At 50.8% G+C, this 17,319-nt stretch overlaps 9 protein-coding genes across 9 annotated transcripts; 6 read left to right on the plus strand and 3 right to left on the minus strand.

The window, feature by feature from the left end:
* Positions 1 to 362: 362 nt before the first annotated feature.
* Positions 363 to 1,037, plus strand: maiA (maleylacetoacetate isomerase MaiA; the record flags this gene model as incomplete). The annotated part of the gene is made up of 1 exon (XM_057148899.1): positions 363 to 1,037. One exon carries the CDS (start codon positions 363 to 365, stop codon positions 1,035 to 1,037), a length of 675 nt encoding a protein of 224 aa, XP_057012553.1.
* Positions 1,038 to 1,281: 244 nt separating this feature from the next.
* fahA (fumarylacetoacetate hydrolase FahA) lies at positions 1,282 to 2,568 on the minus strand (the record flags this gene model as incomplete). The annotated part of the gene is made up of 1 exon (XM_057148900.1): positions 1,282 to 2,568. One exon carries the CDS (start codon positions 2,566 to 2,568, stop codon positions 1,282 to 1,284), a length of 1,287 nt encoding a protein of 428 aa, XP_057012554.1.
* Positions 2,569 to 2,980: 412 nt separating this feature from the next.
* On the plus strand, positions 2,981 to 4,511 carry hmgA (putative homogentisate 1,2-dioxygenase (HmgA); the record flags this gene model as incomplete). Its single annotated transcript, XM_057148901.1, has 4 exons — positions 2,981 to 3,048; positions 3,112 to 3,621; positions 3,673 to 4,323; positions 4,391 to 4,511. The coding sequence occupies 4 exons, from the start codon at positions 2,981 to 2,983 to the stop codon at positions 4,509 to 4,511; spliced, it is 1,350 nt and encodes a 449-aa protein (XP_057012555.1).
* A 170-nt stretch (positions 4,512 to 4,681) lies between these two features.
* Positions 4,682 to 5,479, minus strand: hmgX (the record flags this gene model as incomplete). The annotated part of the gene is made up of 1 exon (XM_057148902.1): positions 4,682 to 5,479. One exon carries the CDS (start codon positions 5,477 to 5,479, stop codon positions 4,682 to 4,684), a length of 798 nt encoding a protein of 265 aa, XP_057012556.1.
* A 448-nt stretch (positions 5,480 to 5,927) lies between these two features.
* On the plus strand, positions 5,928 to 7,521 carry N7473_002963 (4-hydroxyphenylpyruvate dioxygenase family protein). Its single transcript, XM_057148903.1, has 4 exons — positions 5,928 to 6,680; positions 6,748 to 6,807; positions 6,871 to 7,228; positions 7,300 to 7,521. Exons 1-4 carry the CDS (start codon positions 6,019 to 6,021, stop codon positions 7,432 to 7,434), a joined length of 1,215 nt encoding a protein of 404 aa, XP_057012557.1. The 5' UTR covers positions 5,928 to 6,018; the 3' UTR covers positions 7,435 to 7,521.
* Positions 7,522 to 8,378: 857 nt separating this feature from the next.
* N7473_002964 (protein transporter TIM17) lies at positions 8,379 to 9,646 on the plus strand. Its single transcript, XM_057148904.1, has 4 exons — positions 8,379 to 8,787; positions 8,846 to 8,906; positions 8,962 to 9,116; positions 9,191 to 9,646. The coding sequence occupies exons 1-4, from the start codon at positions 8,581 to 8,583 to the stop codon at positions 9,230 to 9,232; spliced, it is 465 nt and encodes a 154-aa protein (XP_057012558.1). The 5' UTR covers positions 8,379 to 8,580; the 3' UTR covers positions 9,233 to 9,646.
* A 249-nt stretch (positions 9,647 to 9,895) lies between these two features.
* N7473_002965 (isoaspartyl peptidase/L-asparaginase) lies at positions 9,896 to 11,344 on the plus strand (the record flags this gene model as incomplete). Its single annotated transcript, XM_057148905.1, has 1 exon — positions 9,896 to 11,344. One exon carries the CDS (start codon positions 9,896 to 9,898, stop codon positions 11,342 to 11,344), a length of 1,449 nt encoding a protein of 482 aa, XP_057012559.1.
* A 1,155-nt stretch (positions 11,345 to 12,499) lies between these two features.
* Positions 12,500 to 13,365, plus strand: N7473_002966 (uncharacterized protein; the record flags this gene model as incomplete). The annotated part of the gene is made up of 2 exons (XM_057148906.1): positions 12,500 to 12,728; positions 12,800 to 13,365. 2 exons carry the CDS (start codon positions 12,500 to 12,502, stop codon positions 13,363 to 13,365), a joined length of 795 nt encoding a protein of 264 aa, XP_057012560.1.
* Positions 13,366 to 15,716: 2,351 nt separating this feature from the next.
* N7473_002967 (uncharacterized protein) lies at positions 15,717 to 17,090 on the minus strand (the record flags this gene model as incomplete). The annotated part of the gene is made up of 1 exon (XM_057148907.1): positions 15,717 to 17,090. One exon carries the CDS (start codon positions 17,088 to 17,090, stop codon positions 15,717 to 15,719), a length of 1,374 nt encoding a protein of 457 aa, XP_057012561.1.
* Between the last annotated feature and the right edge of the window lie 229 nt (positions 17,091 to 17,319).

Consider the following 17,319-nt stretch of genomic DNA (forward strand, 5'->3'; position numbering starts at 1 on the left):
ACAGCAATTTGTCATTATGCACCTTGATGATGATTTGATCATAATCTAGGGTACTACAGTCTAATGCAGTCCATGCATGTTGTTACTACCCCACTCAACCCCAGCGGAAAGCGACGGCCGGGGAAAGCGGAATTTCCGCGCCTCCACCAATCTCTAGGACGGATTGATGAAACCGCAACTCGAGGTCCGTGAAAGTCACAGGTGATGGTACTACTAATTAGCAGATGTTTATTAGCATAGGTAGAAGCATAACCGAGTAGCTTCTTTCTCCAGATCCTCCTCTGATATTCCCCCACAAATCATACATCATACATCCAATCAGTCTTCTATAACAGTTATACCCAACCACCATTACCTTCAAAATGCCCGACCAAGTAACTCTCTATACATACTTCCGCTCCTCCTGCTCAGCACGCCTCCGCATCGCCCTGCACCTCAAAAACATCCCCTTCACCCCAATCTTCATCAACCTCCTCCGCGACGAACAATCCAGCCCAACCCACCTCAAAGTCAACCCCTCCGGCACCGTCCCAGCTCTAATCATCACCCGCGAGTCCAACCCTACCTCAGTGACAATCACCCAATCCCTCGCCGCACTAGAATACCTCGACGAAGCCTTCCCCCAAGGCCCCCCCCTCCTCCCCACCTCCCCAGAACGCCGCGCCCTAGTCCGCACCCTCTCCCAAATCATCGCTTGCGATATCCAGCCCGTGACCAACCTGCGAATCCTCAAGCGAGTGGCCCCGCTGGGTGCGGATCGGGCGGTCTGGTCGAGGGAGTTGATTGAGGATGGATTGAGGGCTTATGAGGCTATTGTGGCTGGTTGTGCGGGCAAATACAGTGTGGGCGATGAGATTACGATGGCGGATGTTTGTCTTGTGCCGGCTGCTTGGGGGGCGGAGAGGGTGGGGGTGGATTTGAGTGCTTTCCCGGTTGTGGATGGGATTGTGAGGAATTTGGAGAGTGTGGAGGCGGTTCGGATGGGGCATTGGCAGAGGCAGGAGGATACGCCGGAGGATTTGAGGGTTAAGGAGTAGAAGGTTGGAGGTTGGAGGGTGGATTTGTTTTTGTGGTGGGAGGATTGGTTGGATGATGGAGACTACGGGGGAAGGTTTGATAGTAGTATTGATTTATTCCCGGTATATCAATGACCGGATCATTCATGTGTGCTATTGCGAATTCTAGTAACTAATTACCGTGCCAAAATAGTAATTTCATCAAAACATCAAAAGAAAACTTTCGTCAACATCTTTCATCATCCTTTTTCATAGCCAATACCGCTTAGAACGAGACGGCAGGAAGAATAGTACCAACGCAGTCACCGAAACCAACGTAGTTACCCTCGGTACCAGCCTTACCGCGCAGAATGACGGTATCGCCGTCCTCGAGGAACATACGCTCCGAACCATCAGCTAGCTTGATGGGGGTCTTGCCGTTGGTCTGCTCAAGGAAACTACCCTGAGTCTTGGCCTCCTTGCCGGAAATGGTACCAGAACCCAGCAGATCACCGGTCCTCAAGTTGCAGCCGGTGATAGTGTGGTGAGCAACCATCTGGGGGAAGGAGTAGAGCAGGTTGCGAGCATTGCTGTTGGAGATCAGGGTAGGCTGGCCGCCCTTGTTGGTGACCTCTATCTCAAGGGGGATCTCGTAGGCATTATCGGCGCGTTTCTCACGCAGGTAAGGCAGGAGAGAGTCGCGGTTGCCGGGCTCCAAACCCTGCGCGCGGAAGGGCTCCAGGGCATCGATCAGGACAACCCAGGGAGTAATGGTGGTACCAAAGTTCTTGGCGTTGAAGGGACCCAGGGGGATATACTCCCAGGCCTGGATATCACGGGCGGACCAGTCGTTCATGAGGACCAGACCGAAGATGTGATCCTCGGCCTCTTCGATAGAGACCGGCTTGCCGAGATCATTGGGCTTGCTGATGAAGCACGCCAGCTCCAGCTCGATATCCAATTTCTTGCAAGGGGAGAAAGTAGGGATCTTAGGATCGGCGGCAGGGTTGGCCAGGATCTGGCCGCTGGGACGGTGCAGATCAGTGCCCGAAGGGACAACTGATGAAGCACGGCCGTGGTAGGCCACTGGCAGATGCTTGTAGTTGGGCTGCAGTGCGTTGTCCGGCCCGCGGAAGAGCACTCCAATGTTATAGGCGTGGTTCAGACCGGCGTAGAAATCAGTGTAATCGCCAATCTGCATGGGAAGGTGGTTGGTGACCTGAGAAAGGGGCACGAGCGCGGACTTTTGCAGGTCTGCATTATCCTTCAGCACTTGGGGGAATTGAGTGTCGGCGCGGAAGACATTCTGCAAGTACTCGCGCACCTGGCGATGCACGGGGCGGCCCAGAGCAGCGAATGCATTGAGAGTCGGCTGGTCGAAGACACTCAAATGCTGTTGGATGGCAGGCAATTGTGAGAAACCTCCTGAAGAGGCGAAGGTGTTCAGGTTCAAGGCATGGTCACCGATGGCAATTGCAGGGACGCGCGAGGCAGACTGGGCGGAGATAATGCCGAAGGGGATGTTGGCCAAGGAGAACGGAGAGTTCTTGGGGATCTGGAACCAGGAAGCCATGATGAAACAGCTGATGTGAATGAAAGATGAAGAAAGAATGAAAGAAAAAAAAAACACAGCTTGCTGGGGCTAACTTAACTGTTGGCACTTGAGTCTCCTACCAGAAACGGGCTCCGAGCAGTGCGGAATTGGCCCGTTGCCAGAATACCCCGCCTCCAACCGGGACTGGAGACTGCGGAAAGGAGAGCGGGGATAATCGCGGATACGCTGGTGTAAAGTGCCGCGGGTGACGTGGGACCAGCTAGAAAGCGAGAAAGAGAGGGTACGGCATACTGCAGAAGAGCAGCTGTACCTTGGCTTGTAACTTAATCTGTCTCGATTTTTCCTCGGCCGTAGAATACAAAGAGTGGCCTCTTGAACATTCCATCTGCGCTTCGCTCTTTTCCTCTCCCCCAAATCATCACCGCCCATCATGCCCGTCACCAATTTCTCCCACCCAGATCCTTACACTTACCAGACCGGCTTCGACTCTTACCACGAGTATGTCTTCCGGATGAAATGCGTAGTTGGTAATATCCTTGCTAAGTTCTAACCGCGGGATAGGTCCGAAGCCATCGAGGGAGCACTTCCCGTCGGCCACAACTCTCCGCAAAAGGCTCCCTACGGTCTATACGCAGAGAAACTGTCCGGTACAGCCTTCACTGCACCTCGTCATGAAAACAAGCAGACTTGGGTGTACCGCATCCTCCCCGCTGCTGCCCATGCGAACTTTGTCGCAGAAGATGCCGACTCTTACCACACCCGCATGACCACCGAGACACACAAGCTGCACCATATCCCCAATCAACTGCGATGGAACCCCTTCGACTTGGATGAGAAGGTGGATTGGGTTCATGGTCTGCACCTGGTCGCAGGCTCGGGAGACCCAACATTGAAGCAGGGGCTGGGTATTTTGCTTTATGCGGCCGGTAAAGATATGGGCAAGGAGGCCTTTTACTCTGCAGACGGAGACTTCTTGATTGTGCCTCAGCATGGCGTTTTGGATATCCAGACGGAGCTGGGTCGCATTATTCTGCGCCCCAATGAGATTGCTGTGATTCCCCGTGGTGTCCGGTAAGTCCATTTACTTGTCCTCAAGTATAACCTGGTCTCTAACATTACTAGATACCGTGTGACTCTCCCCGCCGGCCCCGTGCGAGGCTACATTTGCGAGCTGTACCAGGGCCACTACCAGCTGCCTGAGCTGGGCCCCATTGGCTCTAACGGATTAGCCAATGCTCGCGACTTCCAAGCCCCCGTCGCTGCCTTTGAAGATGAGGAGGAACCCGCCGAATACAGGTTGTACAGCAAATTCAACAACACCCTATTCTCGGCCCGCCAGAACCACACCCCCTTCGACGTGGTCGCCTGGCACGGCAACTACTACCCCTACAAGTACGATCTGGGCCGATTCAACACCATCGGCTCGGTCTCATTTGACCACCCCGATCCATCCATCTACACTGTCCTGACTGGTCCCTCCGATCACGTTGGTACTGCAATCGCCGACTTTGTCATCTTCCCTCCTCGCTGGCTTGTTGCGGAGAACACTTTCCGGCCTCCGTGGTATCACCGTAACACCATGTCGGAGTTCATGGGTCTAATTTGTGGTGGCTACGATGCGAAGACTGGTGGTGGTTTCCAGCCCGCTGGTGCTAGTTTGCATAACGTGATGAGTGCCCATGGTCCCGACTCGGATGCGTTCGAGGGTGCGAGCAATGCTGAGTTGAAGCCGAACAAGGTCGGTGATGGCAGCATGGCATTTATGTTTGAGAGGTATGTATAAATTGGGTATTTGCTTGTCTCTTATCCTTTCACATGCTAACAGTCTGTTTTTGTTTAGTTCTCTGATGGTCGGTGTTTCCGAATGGGGTCTGAAGACATGCGAAAAGGTGCAGGAGGAGTATAACCAGCACAGCTGGGAGCCTCTCAAGCGCCACTTCAAGAACCCCAACAAGGCTTAGACGCGGGAAATGCATGCTCTGTTGAAAATAGCGATTTTTATGTGTAAATAGCAGCCAACTTTGGCGAAATGAATTGACGATACCTCTATCGATGAAAAATCCGACCCATTTTCATATCTATTGGAATGAAGAAGTGGAGCCAAATAAATTCTAGAATATCCGCTCAACACTCAACCCTCCATCTCCTTCCTCATTGCCTCCTTCACAATAGCCCCACACATCTTCGCGTAAGGATTCGTCTGCACCGCCATCTGCTGCGCAACTTTATTCCCATACCGACCACCCAGGAAGAAATCCCGACTCGCCATCTCCTCCAACTGATCCGCACTATGACCACGCAGCCGCTCCGGTCCTACACTGTCCACCTCCACCCCGGGCCGGGTCTTCTTCACCCTCGCAGCCTTCAACAACAAATACCCGCGATGCGTATGCGCATCAGCCAACAATCGCGCCTGCACCGATGAAATTGGATCCGCGGGTGAGACCGGGGTGGCGAGTGTAATCGCCTTTCCTAGGTCTGCGAAGATTTTTGATGATAGGTCGCTGGCTTCGGGGGTGAAGAGGGATTCGTCCGTGATGGACTCGGGCTCGGACTCGGTCTTGGCGCTGTGTGTGGTGTGATTGTTGTATTCGAGGTCGGCGAGGAGACGGAGTGTTTGGGCGCGGTTTGTGTAGGCGGGTGGGTAGGTTGGGTATTCTTCCAGGAGAGTGTTGAGTTCTTTGAGTGCTGTTTGTACGGTTTCTTCTGTTGGTGTTGAGGTGGCTTGGAGGTTGAGGATGATTTGGGTTTCCCGGGTTTTGAGGGTTGTGAGGTCTGTTTGGGAGATGTTTACTGCTGCGGGCCAGGATGGGAGGGTTGGGTCGACTTTGACCCCGGATGAGGGTGAGGACTCTGCGTCGAAGAGAGCTTGGAGGACTGCGGCGTCGTTGTTCGTCAATGATGGACGAGCTTGGGTAATGGTCTCCATGATGATAGTTCGGGAGTTGTTGAGATGGAGTAAATGTTTTGACCACGCAAAGTTGATAGAGATTCAAGGTAAGATACTCTAGCTTGCAAGTACGTGTAAAGTAGGATCAAAAAAGAAAAGAAGTTATTTTGCTTTCCTCTAGAGAAATCACGTCAAGGCCACTGAACCTCCACGCGGCGATGTAGTAACCGCTGGACTCGGCCCGGCTGTTGGCGGATATTTCCGGCTGGCACAGGAAACCAGCTGAGACCTTCTGGACATCCGCAAGCCTACCAGCAAAAAAAGTGCCGATGATGATGAATGAATTTTGAAGATATCCGCTGCGGTTAATAGAGGGAAATCTGAATGACGGTGGAGATTGATTTAAGACTGAATGTGTGGCGTCTCCCAACATATCCCCTGTTCCATCAACTATCAAATACTGATCTATTTCTTCATCCTTTCTCTACTATCATCATTTAACTCTGACTATTTCTTCACTCTTCAATCGGTGAGCAAAGAAAGAAACACAACTTCAGTATAGAGAGCAGAAATTCGAAATGGCTCCTTCAGCTATCTCTACCACCCCGCCTCCCTCCACTAACGGCGAGGTTTCCTCCATCGCCAGCTACCGCGGCTACGACCATGTCCACTGGTACGTCGGCAACGCCAAGCAAGCAGCCAGCTACTACATCACCCGCATGGGCTTCAAGCGCATCGCCTACCGTGGCCTGGAAACCGGCAGCCGACACATGTGCTCCCACGTCATCCGCAACGGAGACATCACCTTCATTCTGACTTCGCCGCTCCGCTCCCTGGACCAAATCGACCGTTTCAGCCCCGAGGAGCAGGTGCAGTTGCGCGAGATTCACTCCCACCTTGAGCAGCATGGCGACGCTGTGAAGGACGTTTCGTTCGAGGTTGACGATGTCGATGCTGTTTATTATGCTGCTGTTAAGAATGGTGCTAAGTCTGTCTCTAAGCCTCGTACTCTTGAGGACGAGGGTGGAAGAGTCAAGGTCGCTACTATTCAGACTTATGGTCAGACGACGCATACTCTTATTGAGCGTGGCCAGTATCATGGTGCTTTCTTGCCTGGGTATCGTCTTGAGGCCGGGACGGAGGATCCTGTGGCTAAGTTCTTGCCTGGTGTTCATCTCAAGCGGATTGATCACTGTGTTGGAAACCAGGATTGGGATGAGATGGATAAGATTTGTGAATAGTGAGTTCACCCGTTTTTGTTTGTGCTGAGTGAAATATCAGAGTCAAGATTACTAACTAGTCTCCAGCTACGAGAAAGCTCTTGGATTCCACCGTTTCTGGTCCGTTGATGACAGCCAAATTTGCACGTAAGTTAAAACTGCCACCAAGTTCTAATATCTTTCAAAGCGACCAAAACTGACTTTTCCCAGTGAATTCTCCGCCTTGAAGAGTATCGTCATGGCATCTCCCAACGAAATCGTCAAAATGCCCATCAACGAACCCGCCAAGGGCAAGAAGCAGTCCCAAATCGAGGAATACGTAGACTTCTACAACGGCGCCGGTGTCCAGCACATTGCCCTGTTGACTGACGACATCATCCGCGATATCACCAACTTGAAGGCCCGTGGCGTCGAGTTCATCAAGGTTCCCGACACATATTACATCGACATGCAGGCTCGTTTGAAGCAGTCTGGTCTCGTTCTTAAGGAGGACTTTGAGACTATTCGCAGCTTGGATATCTTGATTGATTTTGATGAGGGTGGTTACCTTTTGCAGTTGTTCACTAAGGTATGTGGAGGGTCCAGAGAGAAGATTTGTATGAAAAGCGAGGTGTTCAGAATACTGACTTGTGGTGATAGCACATGATGGATCGTCCGACTGTCTTCATTGAGATTATTCAGCGACACAACTTCTCTGGCTTCGGTGCCGGAAATTTCAAGTCGCTCTTCGAGGCGATTGAGCGTGAGCAGGAGCTCCGTGGAAATTTGGTTTGATTGGGTGAGGTTGGTGGCACTAAAATTGAGGGTTTGAGAGTTTTGGCCTTTTTGCATATACTTTGATACCTTAGCATTTCTCACATATGGATTTCCTCGTCAATTAATTATTTGACATTGTGTATTGGGTTTAATTTCCAACGTTAGTACCTGTTGACCACCGTTTGATGATAGCCAAAGATACAGGGGAAGGTGCCTGGTCTTGCATTAAAGGTGCCCTCATTGGCCGATGTAGTATGCCATCCCTGTCGATGGCAGCAGATAGAGGCCCAAGCACAGAAGTTTCTGATTCCTGGATCTAGGGTGACTGCTCTCAGGGCCGTCCTCCTAGAATCCACGTCAGAAGATAATCTAGTATGTCCAACTGTTATAGTAGTCTAACAGAGCAAAGGTTTACCTAGGGACGCGTTAACTTGAACAGATCTTCCTAAATGTCTTAATCATCTAACTACATACCTATAACCGGTACGGTATCTCTCAACTTATTTTTAGTATAATTGGTGAGATAATTTTGAGGGTCGGCTTCTACTGATAAAATACAGACTTTAGGAAGCCGACATACCCAATCGAAGAGTCTACTTTCGAAGAGGTATGATCCAGTCGGAATGCCGAGCAATCACCGTATAGTCCCCGACAATCTTTTCATTCTCATCCTGTGGCCAAAGCATAAAGACTAAAAGACTAACAGAAAAATTCTAACCAGTGGCACAGCCCCTCCCCGATTCCCCAAAAGTAATTATGGGCTGGCCCGGATTATTCTCTTGCCTCCCCCGGATAAGGAAGCCAAATCCTAACCTTGTTGTTACCTTACTACTGTTAGACTGACCGGCGACTCCTGAAGCTCCCGATTTGCCCGGTGGCGACCGGGTTTATCATCACGTGAGGTCACGTTCCCCCGGACAAGCAAAGACGAAGAAAAAGTCCTCCACCCGCACCCCCGACATCATCACTTCATCGCCGGTTTGCCTCTCGCCTTGGGCTATTGCCTTTACTATCCTCCCTGTCCATCGCGACACTTTTATTATTGATTATCGACATTAGCATTCATCCGATCGGATTATCTTTGTCGATCGCGTCTCTTTTTCTTCGACCTCGAAAACTCCTGCTCAACCCGACCTTCCTCCTCTTCCTCCAACCTCACACATAATGGATCACTCCAGAGATCCCTGCCCCTGGGTCGCCCTGAGCGATTTCGGTGGTGCTTTCTGCATGGGTGCTATTGGTGGTGCTGTCTGGCACGGTGTCAAGGGCTTCCGTAACAGCCCCTACGGTGAGCGCCGGATAGGCGCCTTGACTGCCATCAAGGCTCGCGCTCCTGTGCTCGGTGGTAACTTTGGCGTTTGGGGTGGCCTGGTTAGTTTGGCTTGATGATGGTGAATTATTGTGGTATGGCATTCTGACAGTTGTCCAGTTCTCTACATTCGATTGCGCCATCAAGGGTATCCGCAAGACCGAGGACCCTTGGAACAGCAGTACGTGACTGTATCTCTTGATTACCGGCGGAATCCCATTCTAATGACTCTCTAGTTATCGCTGGTTTCTTCACTGGTGGTTCCCTGGCTGTCCGTGGTGGTGTCAAGGCCGCCCGTAACTCTGCCATTATGTGTGCCGTCTTCCTGGGTGTCATTGAGGGTGTTGGTATCGGTTTCCAGCGTATGATGGCCGACAACACAAAGCTCGAGGTTCGTTGACTGTCCTTTTGCATTTTTTGCAGTAATCCAGTGATAATCATCCGCTGACTCTTATCCCGGTTTAGCTCCCTCCCGCCCCTCCCTCTGAGCAGAAGGCTCTCGCTTAAATCCTCCCTACCCAACATTCTCACGATCGAATCCCTCCTCCGGTGGCCGACAAACCCACCTTCGATCTCTGTCTTCATAAACACATCCCCACGTTGAATCTCCCTTCTCAGGTGTTTGGTTCGGGTCTTCATTTTTAAACGACATGGCATAGAGGTTCCTGCTCTGTTTATTTTTTTTATTGCTCACCCTTTTTATACCGCCTTTCCTCGGCCCTTGTTTTCGGAGCATTGTATTTTGTGGACGGCATCCTCTGGCTGGTTCCCAGGATCGGGACCGGCGTGTGGTTTCTTTTTTTTTGTGGCCATTTGGCCTTCCAAAAGAATATCTCTGCTCATTGCTGCAACAAAAAGCGTTCGGATCGGGACGTGGTGGAGTCTTGTACATTAACGCATTGGTAACAGGCATAATACGCATTTTTATTGCATATACTTGGGCTTCGGTCGCACTTTTCCAATTCGACGTTTCATTCAGTCTAGAAGTCCTGGTTCCAGCAGGGTTTATGAACATTGACAAGATTTGCAGACCGGTTTCAACGCGATATGATTCAAGAGTGATGGAGATTTCGGGCTACGCAGGCCGACTTCCGTCACCTCCGCCTTATCTTTCCCCGCATCCCTCCAGACTCGTTTTCTTCCACCCCCTCCCATTTATCCACAACCGAAATGTCCCATATTCCGGCAACTTTCAAGCCTGCGCTCATCCTCCATGGAGGTGCTGGTAATATCCAACGCGCTAAGCTCCCGCCAGATCTCTACGCCAAACATCACGCCTCCCTCCAGTCCTACCTCCACTCGACCCATACCCTCCTCAAAGAGGGTGCCTCCGCTCTCGATGCCGCCGTCCACGCCGTATCCCTCATGGAAGATGACGAACTTTTCAATTGCGGACGTGGCAGCGTCTTCACTACAGCGGGCACAATCGAAATGGAGGCTTCCATCATGGTTACAACGGTCCAAGACCCCGATCAGAACCGACCCGGCGAAATGAAGAAAGCTGCAGCTGTCATGAACGTCAGGAACGTGCGACATCCAATCCAACTCGCGCGGGAGTCCCTCTTACGAACCGGCTATACACCCGATGGGAAACCCAAGCACGGCGGTGGTAGTATGCACCCCCAGCTGGCCGGGCCTCATGTTGAGACTCTTGCTCGAGAGTGGGGTCTTGAATTCAAGCCTGACGAATGGTTCTGGACACAGCGTCGCTGGGATGAGCATCGGCGTGGACTTGAAGGGAAAGAAGAACCTATATCTTTGAGTCAGGGTACAGTTGGATGTGTCTGTCTTGATCAATGGGGCAATTTGGCTGTTGCTACTAGCACTGGCGGGAAGACGAATAAACTTCCCGGTCGCATTGGGGATACCCCAACTCTTGGTGCAGGGTTTTGGGCTGATGCCTGGGATGCAAGTTTCCCGGGGCACCCAATTACTCCAGAGGCCGCGTCTACTATAGCCTCGAACGGAAAGGCCGGTGTACCAAATCCCTCGGTCTTGTGTATCGGCGACCGTCAAACCGGCTCCATTGCTAGCAAACCTGACTTCTGGGCGGACCTGAAAGATAGCTTGCGGAGCTGCCTGTCTCCACGTCCCAAAAGTCAGAGCCCTGACCCTCCAGCCTATTCACCTCGCCCATCTAGCACACATGCAAGTACGTTACGTCAGGCACCAGAAAAGCCATTCCACATGCAGCATTCTTGCCGCGAGTTCATTCAAGACATAAACACAACTAGCCCAAGAAAAGCCATCGCCATCTCCGGCACTGGAGATGGTGACGCGTTTCTCCGACTAGCAGCCGCACACTCCGTTGCCTCGCTATCTCGGCTGCAAAGCCTCTCCCTCGGCCAGGCTGTCAAGTCCGTGGCTGGTCCTCAAGGTGCACTGCAGAAATCTGCTGGGCCTCGATGGGGAGTCACGGGTGAAGGCGAGGGCGGGTTTATTGGGATTGAGGTTGACACAGCGTGTGCTGTTTGTTCGACTGGGAGGCGGGGAAAGCTACGCCGGGGCAATGTGATCTTTGACTTTAATTGTGGTGGGATGTGGCGTGCCTGGGTTGAGCGTGGTCGGGATGGAGAGGACGTTGAGAGGATTATGGTCTTTAGGGAGGAGTATGAATAGATTGGTTCTTCGGTTTATAGACTGGCAGTAGCACAGCCACGGAAGCCCTTTGCTTTCTAGACAATTGACTCTATTGCATGCACTGCTTCCTTCAAGTGACTATCACCGATAGGCTTTAGCTAATCATGGATAGGATCATTATATAACTGCCCTCAGATAGCCAGTCTAGAACAGGGCCGATTATCTGCCATGCTATGTGCTATGATAGTAGGGGGAGGTCAGGGCTGTCACGAAACTCAACTGACGTATTTTCAGGCAAATTCGCTTTCTATGGAGCCCACCTGACCTCTCATAGACACAAACAACAGTATGTGGACCCATTGGCCCCAGTACCTGGCGCATTAATCGCCATAAAATACTTGTTGTACCTAGATCCACATCTGGGGCGAGAAGTCAGAATTTACCAGGAACAGAACAGGGAAAGCTGACCCGCTCCTGGCTGTTCCGGCCTTACAGATAAGACAACTGGTACGTGTAGCAGTTCTAACAAGCTATCATTGAAGACTTGTAATACCATCTATCTAACGAGTGTGGTCTCTTCCCCTTGTCGATCAGCCTGTCACACTGCCAATGTGCACACTCGTCGACAAGCATTTTAGTCAGGTGCCAATGCCGAGTTTGCCAGAGTAATTTCTATCTCCAGCCTCCTAGGAGGTCAAAACAAATTAAATACTTTCCCATATCTTGTTATTTTACTTTGACTGGCTGAATAGATCCAGTCAAAGCCACGCGTCTTGACCGCCATAGCGTCACTCCACCCCGCGGCTGCCATTGCAATACCCGGTTTAAACGGTACTTAGTGGCCGAGTGGCGTATTAAGCGTTACCATCCAGCCAATCAATTACCCACAATGAGTAGGTCAAGCTTGGCGCATGATGCATAAGGTAAGTTCCTACGTACGACTGTTTAGTGTTTACTTGTACCTTGTTGGGCTGGGCTGTGTTGTTTGCCCTGTCACAGATAGTAGTGATGCGAGAGTATAAGTATCTACCCACTCTTTCCTGCGGCCGGAAGGCTCCTCTTTTCTTGCTCCTTGTTGAATAGAAGCAGTTTCTTTCGCAATTGAACTTGGTGCATCTCTTCCTCCTTTGAAACTCTTTACTCCTTGTTCAACAGTTCAACAGTTCGTCCAATTTGTTGCAATCCCCTGCCATAATGAAGAGCTTCATTGCAATTGCGACTCTGGCTGTTGGTGCCAACGCCCTCGTTGGCCGCAGTGACAGCTGCTGCTTCCACCTCACTGCCTCTGGTGATAAGTCTGGCTCTCTGGGCCAGTTGAGCGATGGAAAGGTCCGTGTTGGTGACAACAGCCTATCAGCTGCCAAGTTCTGCCTGTCTGGAGGTGTCATCACCGATAGCGAGGGCCGTGGCTGTGTGGTTACTAGTAAGATATCCCCTTCCTCCTCTCCTCTACCTTATCACCATCAATCAATAGCTAATCGGTATCCTCCGCAGGCGAGACCACCCAGTTCCAGTGCGACGCCGGTAGCGCCGGTACCTCTGGCTTCTCCCTAAGCTCCTCCGGTAGCCTCGAATTCAACGGAAGCTCCAGCTTCGTCGCCTGCGCAACAGGCCAGAACAACGGCGACAACATCTACACCACCGAAAGCGACTCCGTCACCCAGTGTGTGAGCGTCAAGCTTACGGCTGACTCGACCTGTGCCGCTGCCTCGTCTTCTTCTGTCGCCTCTATTGCTCCCGCTCCCACCTCAGTACCTGTCAGCACTCCTATTCCTTCGGGCTCTTCACCTGTCGGCGCTTCCTCTTCCTCCTCGGTCTCGGCCCCAGCTAGTACTCCACTCGTTGGATCTTCTTCGAGCATCGTCACTAAGACTTCCTCCACGGCTTTGGCGTCCACGAGCTCTGCTGCTGGCACGACCGCTTCGTCTGCTTCTTCTGCTTCGTCGACTGCTGCTCCGGCTTCTAGCTCGACTGCTGCTAGCGCGGCTACCCGCTTCGAGTTGGGTAAATTGGCTGCTGTGATGGTTGTTCTTTCCATCGTTTCAGTCTTCTTTGTTTAAGATGATGGCTTGGGATAGTGGGATATGGTTACGTGATATCTGATCCTGGGGAAACGATTAATGCGGAGGTAATTGATGTGTGATGGTCTGCTATGCTTGTGTCGATATCGAGGCACTTGATTTAGAATGTGAACAAGATAGGCAATGTGATTGCAAAGATATTTCTCTTATTAAATATGGATTACCTCTAGTAAATCCGTTGAGAATTGGATAATGGGCTTGCTGAATGTATGCCCAGGTAATAGCAATAGCTCTCTTATGTTGAGTACGTAACCTGGATGTTTTTATTAAAGAACCTCCGGAACTTGCTTCATCCCGATGTCTTGTTCTATTAGGAAGGGCATGTTGCGTTAAGAGTGTTGCGGCTGGTGTCCAGGCACACATCCATAACTTGAAAGCCAAACGACCGAATATAACAGAACCCATGTTTCATTTGATATCATGGGACAATATCAAGCAGCTGAAGAGAAACGCGAGAATAGCCATGGAAGAAAACAACTGTCCAGGGCTTCACTGGACAGTTAAAGGAAGGAGCGGCCATGCCCCCAGAGACATTAAGTGGTACATGTTATGGCGTGGAGCATGGGAAGCGTAAATTTCAAGAAGCTCTCTCTTGCTGGACAGTGGACCAGGTATAGTACATGGATTTCAATTCTAAGGCTCAATTCACATATTGTTTTGGTTAACATGATGAATCTATGGAATACATAGGTAATAATCCGAATCGGTTACATTGGGGATCCTCCACGCTGCGGAGGAGGAAGAGAACCAAAACCAAAAACTCGGGAGCAAAAGCGCATATCGCGCGGCTCAGCATGAACATGACTGGGTCATTTCATTATTTGAGTATAGAGAGGGGTGCGGCCGCAGCCCTACCCGTACGACTAAGCTCTTTAGGGTAAGAGCTTGCCCGAAATTATAGTACTAAATACGAAGCTAACCCATTTCTGACAGTGTCTTAAGAACCGTCCGTACACATCTACCGGACTGTGCCTTTCAATCCTATCGTCTTCCAACAGTCTCGCTCCCAAATTCCACCTGCCTTTTAATTATGGCTTCTTCAGGGCCCCATAAGGTTTTCCTGATAACGGAGATCCTGGAGTTTATCCTCCTCAATACCAACATGCGCACGTTACTCACGACTGCACAAAGAGTCTGCCGTAAATGGCACAGTGTGATCAAATACTCGCATGATCTACAGGCCGCCCTGTTTTTTGAGCCTGTCAGATACGCATTACCACGAGGGATGCGAGGCATCCGCAACCCGCTACTGGCAGAGTGTATATGGCCATGGTTCTGCGCAAGACAGGCATATAAGTGGGGAACGCCGCCAGTGGAAGGAGGGGCGAAGATACCTCGGATTGATCCCGAGCATAGCGAGCGCTTTTTGCAAAATGGGGCAAGTTGGAAGCGAATGTTGTTTCAGCAACCTCCTCGATCATCAGTCGGACTTGTGGAGAAGGATGGAAAGGCAGTGAATGGTCCAGCATACACAGAAGCAAACGTTGAACCGGATGGGGATCATTTACGAATCGGTGATATAATCCATCCTTGTATATGGGAGGAGTATGTGATTCACCCTTTACCAGAAGAAGGACTGGTCTGGATTGGAAAAATTTACCGTGAGGAGTATTTTGAAATGTTCCCCCACACAAGAAAGTATGCGCAAGAGATTGAAGTGCATGGGGAAATCCTTCAGAGCCAGATAGCTTACGCTACATCAGTATATCTACGGGGTTGTGATGTTGTGTTCTTCACTCTGGAATGTGCGAGCTTTCGAGGGGAGTATGTTGGTTACTACTCCACAAATGCGACTTTGAGATGTTGGCTTTATGATATGAATGGGATTCTTGTGGCGGGGCAGATATCTATTCCGATGCCGGTAAGCTAGGGGCTTACACCACTCGGTGCCTTGCTTGATTTGATTGGCCAACGGAGCTTGCTATGTACCTCCTTTGCATAGAGTGAATTAAGAAATGTCTTCCACTGCTCCTACAAAGATGCAACACTGGACCTAAACTTCTATCAGAATCGGGGTGCCTGGGCTCCCAAGCGAGATGATTACCGGGCCGTAGGAGTGTGATCTCATTGTTACGGACTGATCGAGGCGAACATTTGAATTCGGAGTCTACAGATAAAAGGATTGTGGTTTGCCTTGCAATGCTCGATCACCTCTTCATGTGCCCTTAGAATTGCTAACAACACCGCTTCTATATAGGATACATAATTGATTCTCGTTTCCTTCTCCCCATGCTTTGACTTTTTGGCACTCACTGATTCCCATCATTCATCCCGTACCACAAAGGATTTTCGTCCAGAGGAATCATCCGAGGAATTCTCCAACGAATCAATCAAGCAATCATCGCATAATCATCCGGGAAACCATCCACGGAATCGTCCACGAGATCATACACCGGGCTATCCGTCTCGCCTTCAAGAACGCCCCTTGCTGGCCACCCAGGCCTTCGGAATCTGTGCTCAAGCATTGGGAACCTGCGATGGACTGAGTAATCCTCAATGATGATTCCAGTATCTCTAGCAGCAATGCGACTTGATGGAAACCCCCGCAAGCTTGGATCATAGAGCATCCTCGGGTGCGGCCCCCATTGTGTGGGCCGATAATCCACACTATCGAATGCCACAAATAGAACGGTCTGGTCCTCACCAGATTGTCTATCAATGCAGAAGAACCCTCGCTTCTGGCGCCCGTCCTGCCAGACTTTCCAAGTAATATTACAGATATCCTGGTCCGTACCGTCTTCTTCGCGGTCCCCTCGAACCTCGCCGCAATACTTAAGGTAATCAGTATCCAGATTCCAGATATTCGGCATGATCAAGTCCATTGAAACGGCTCGGCCTTGTGCCTCGGTTAACTGCTTCGTGAGGTAGAAGAGAGGTCCATAGTAGTCATAAGAAGACTTTTCCCGGGAATGTTTCAGTACGGGCAGCCACGGCGACTTGATATCGACGATCTTCTTGAATGGAACTTGAGTCACGAGCAATTCGCTATCGCGGCCCTGGTGCACAAGGCTGAAGTTTGCGGATACAATGTTAATTTCTGTGATCGGGCTCAGGAGAAAGTTCAAAAAAATGCTGTTGCCCCGAAGGCACCTGCATTCCTTCATGAATTCTATGAAACCACAGCGGGACTTGACGCGATGCTGATCTGGAGAGATGGTTATAATCGTTATCGTGGCATCTTGACGATCTTTGTTGATAGTATTGTGGAGTATAGCATGTGTCTTGCTAAGCTCTTCTTCAGTTGTAGGGAAGAGGAGCGCGAAACGGAAACTGATGTCTTCTTCTGTAGACATCCACGACGGTGGACTCACTGGCTCGTCCCACCAACCCTTCTTCTTGTAGTCGAGATCATTATTGGCGTATTTCAGAACATTAAGGACTAACTCTGCCGGTGATTTCGGTGACAGGGCTGTAGTAATGCCCTCTGCCATACCCTTAACAATACTCTCCGAAACTAACAAGCACCCAGTAGTTTCCGCCAAAACGTGCGCCTCAGGGTCGTGGACCCTTGTGCATTTTTCAAAATCCGTTTCATGGTGGGCAGAACCGGCGCCATCATCCTCCATAGACTGCAAGTCGAAATCAGGGTCCAGTAGATCCAAGATGCTAAGCCTCTCGCTGTACTCCGTTCGCATAGCATTCACAACGATTTGCTCTTCAGTGCCAGAGTTACTAGGTGACCCCTCGACAGTCACTGGGACCATACTTTAGTTCTTCACTCTCACCAACACGGATCTGCCATGTGGACTGGTGCTTTGTAAGATCGTCGATCACACTAAACCGCGACCACCCGGCGTGATATGCCAAGATAGCCAATGCATGTATGTTGGCCGAACTGTCCCGGTGTCAGCCTTGCCGTGCAATGGGTTGAAGAAGCTCCTGGGCGGGAGACCAAATTTGGCACCCAATAGCTGCATCGAAGAGTATCTTGTG

The sequence above is a fragment of the Penicillium subrubescens genome (genome assembly GCF_028828155.1).
Source record: "Penicillium subrubescens strain IBT 31985 chromosome Unknown utg000002l_segment0_segment0, whole genome shotgun sequence".
NCBI lineage: Eukaryota > Fungi > Ascomycota > Eurotiomycetes > Eurotiales > Aspergillaceae > Penicillium > Penicillium subrubescens.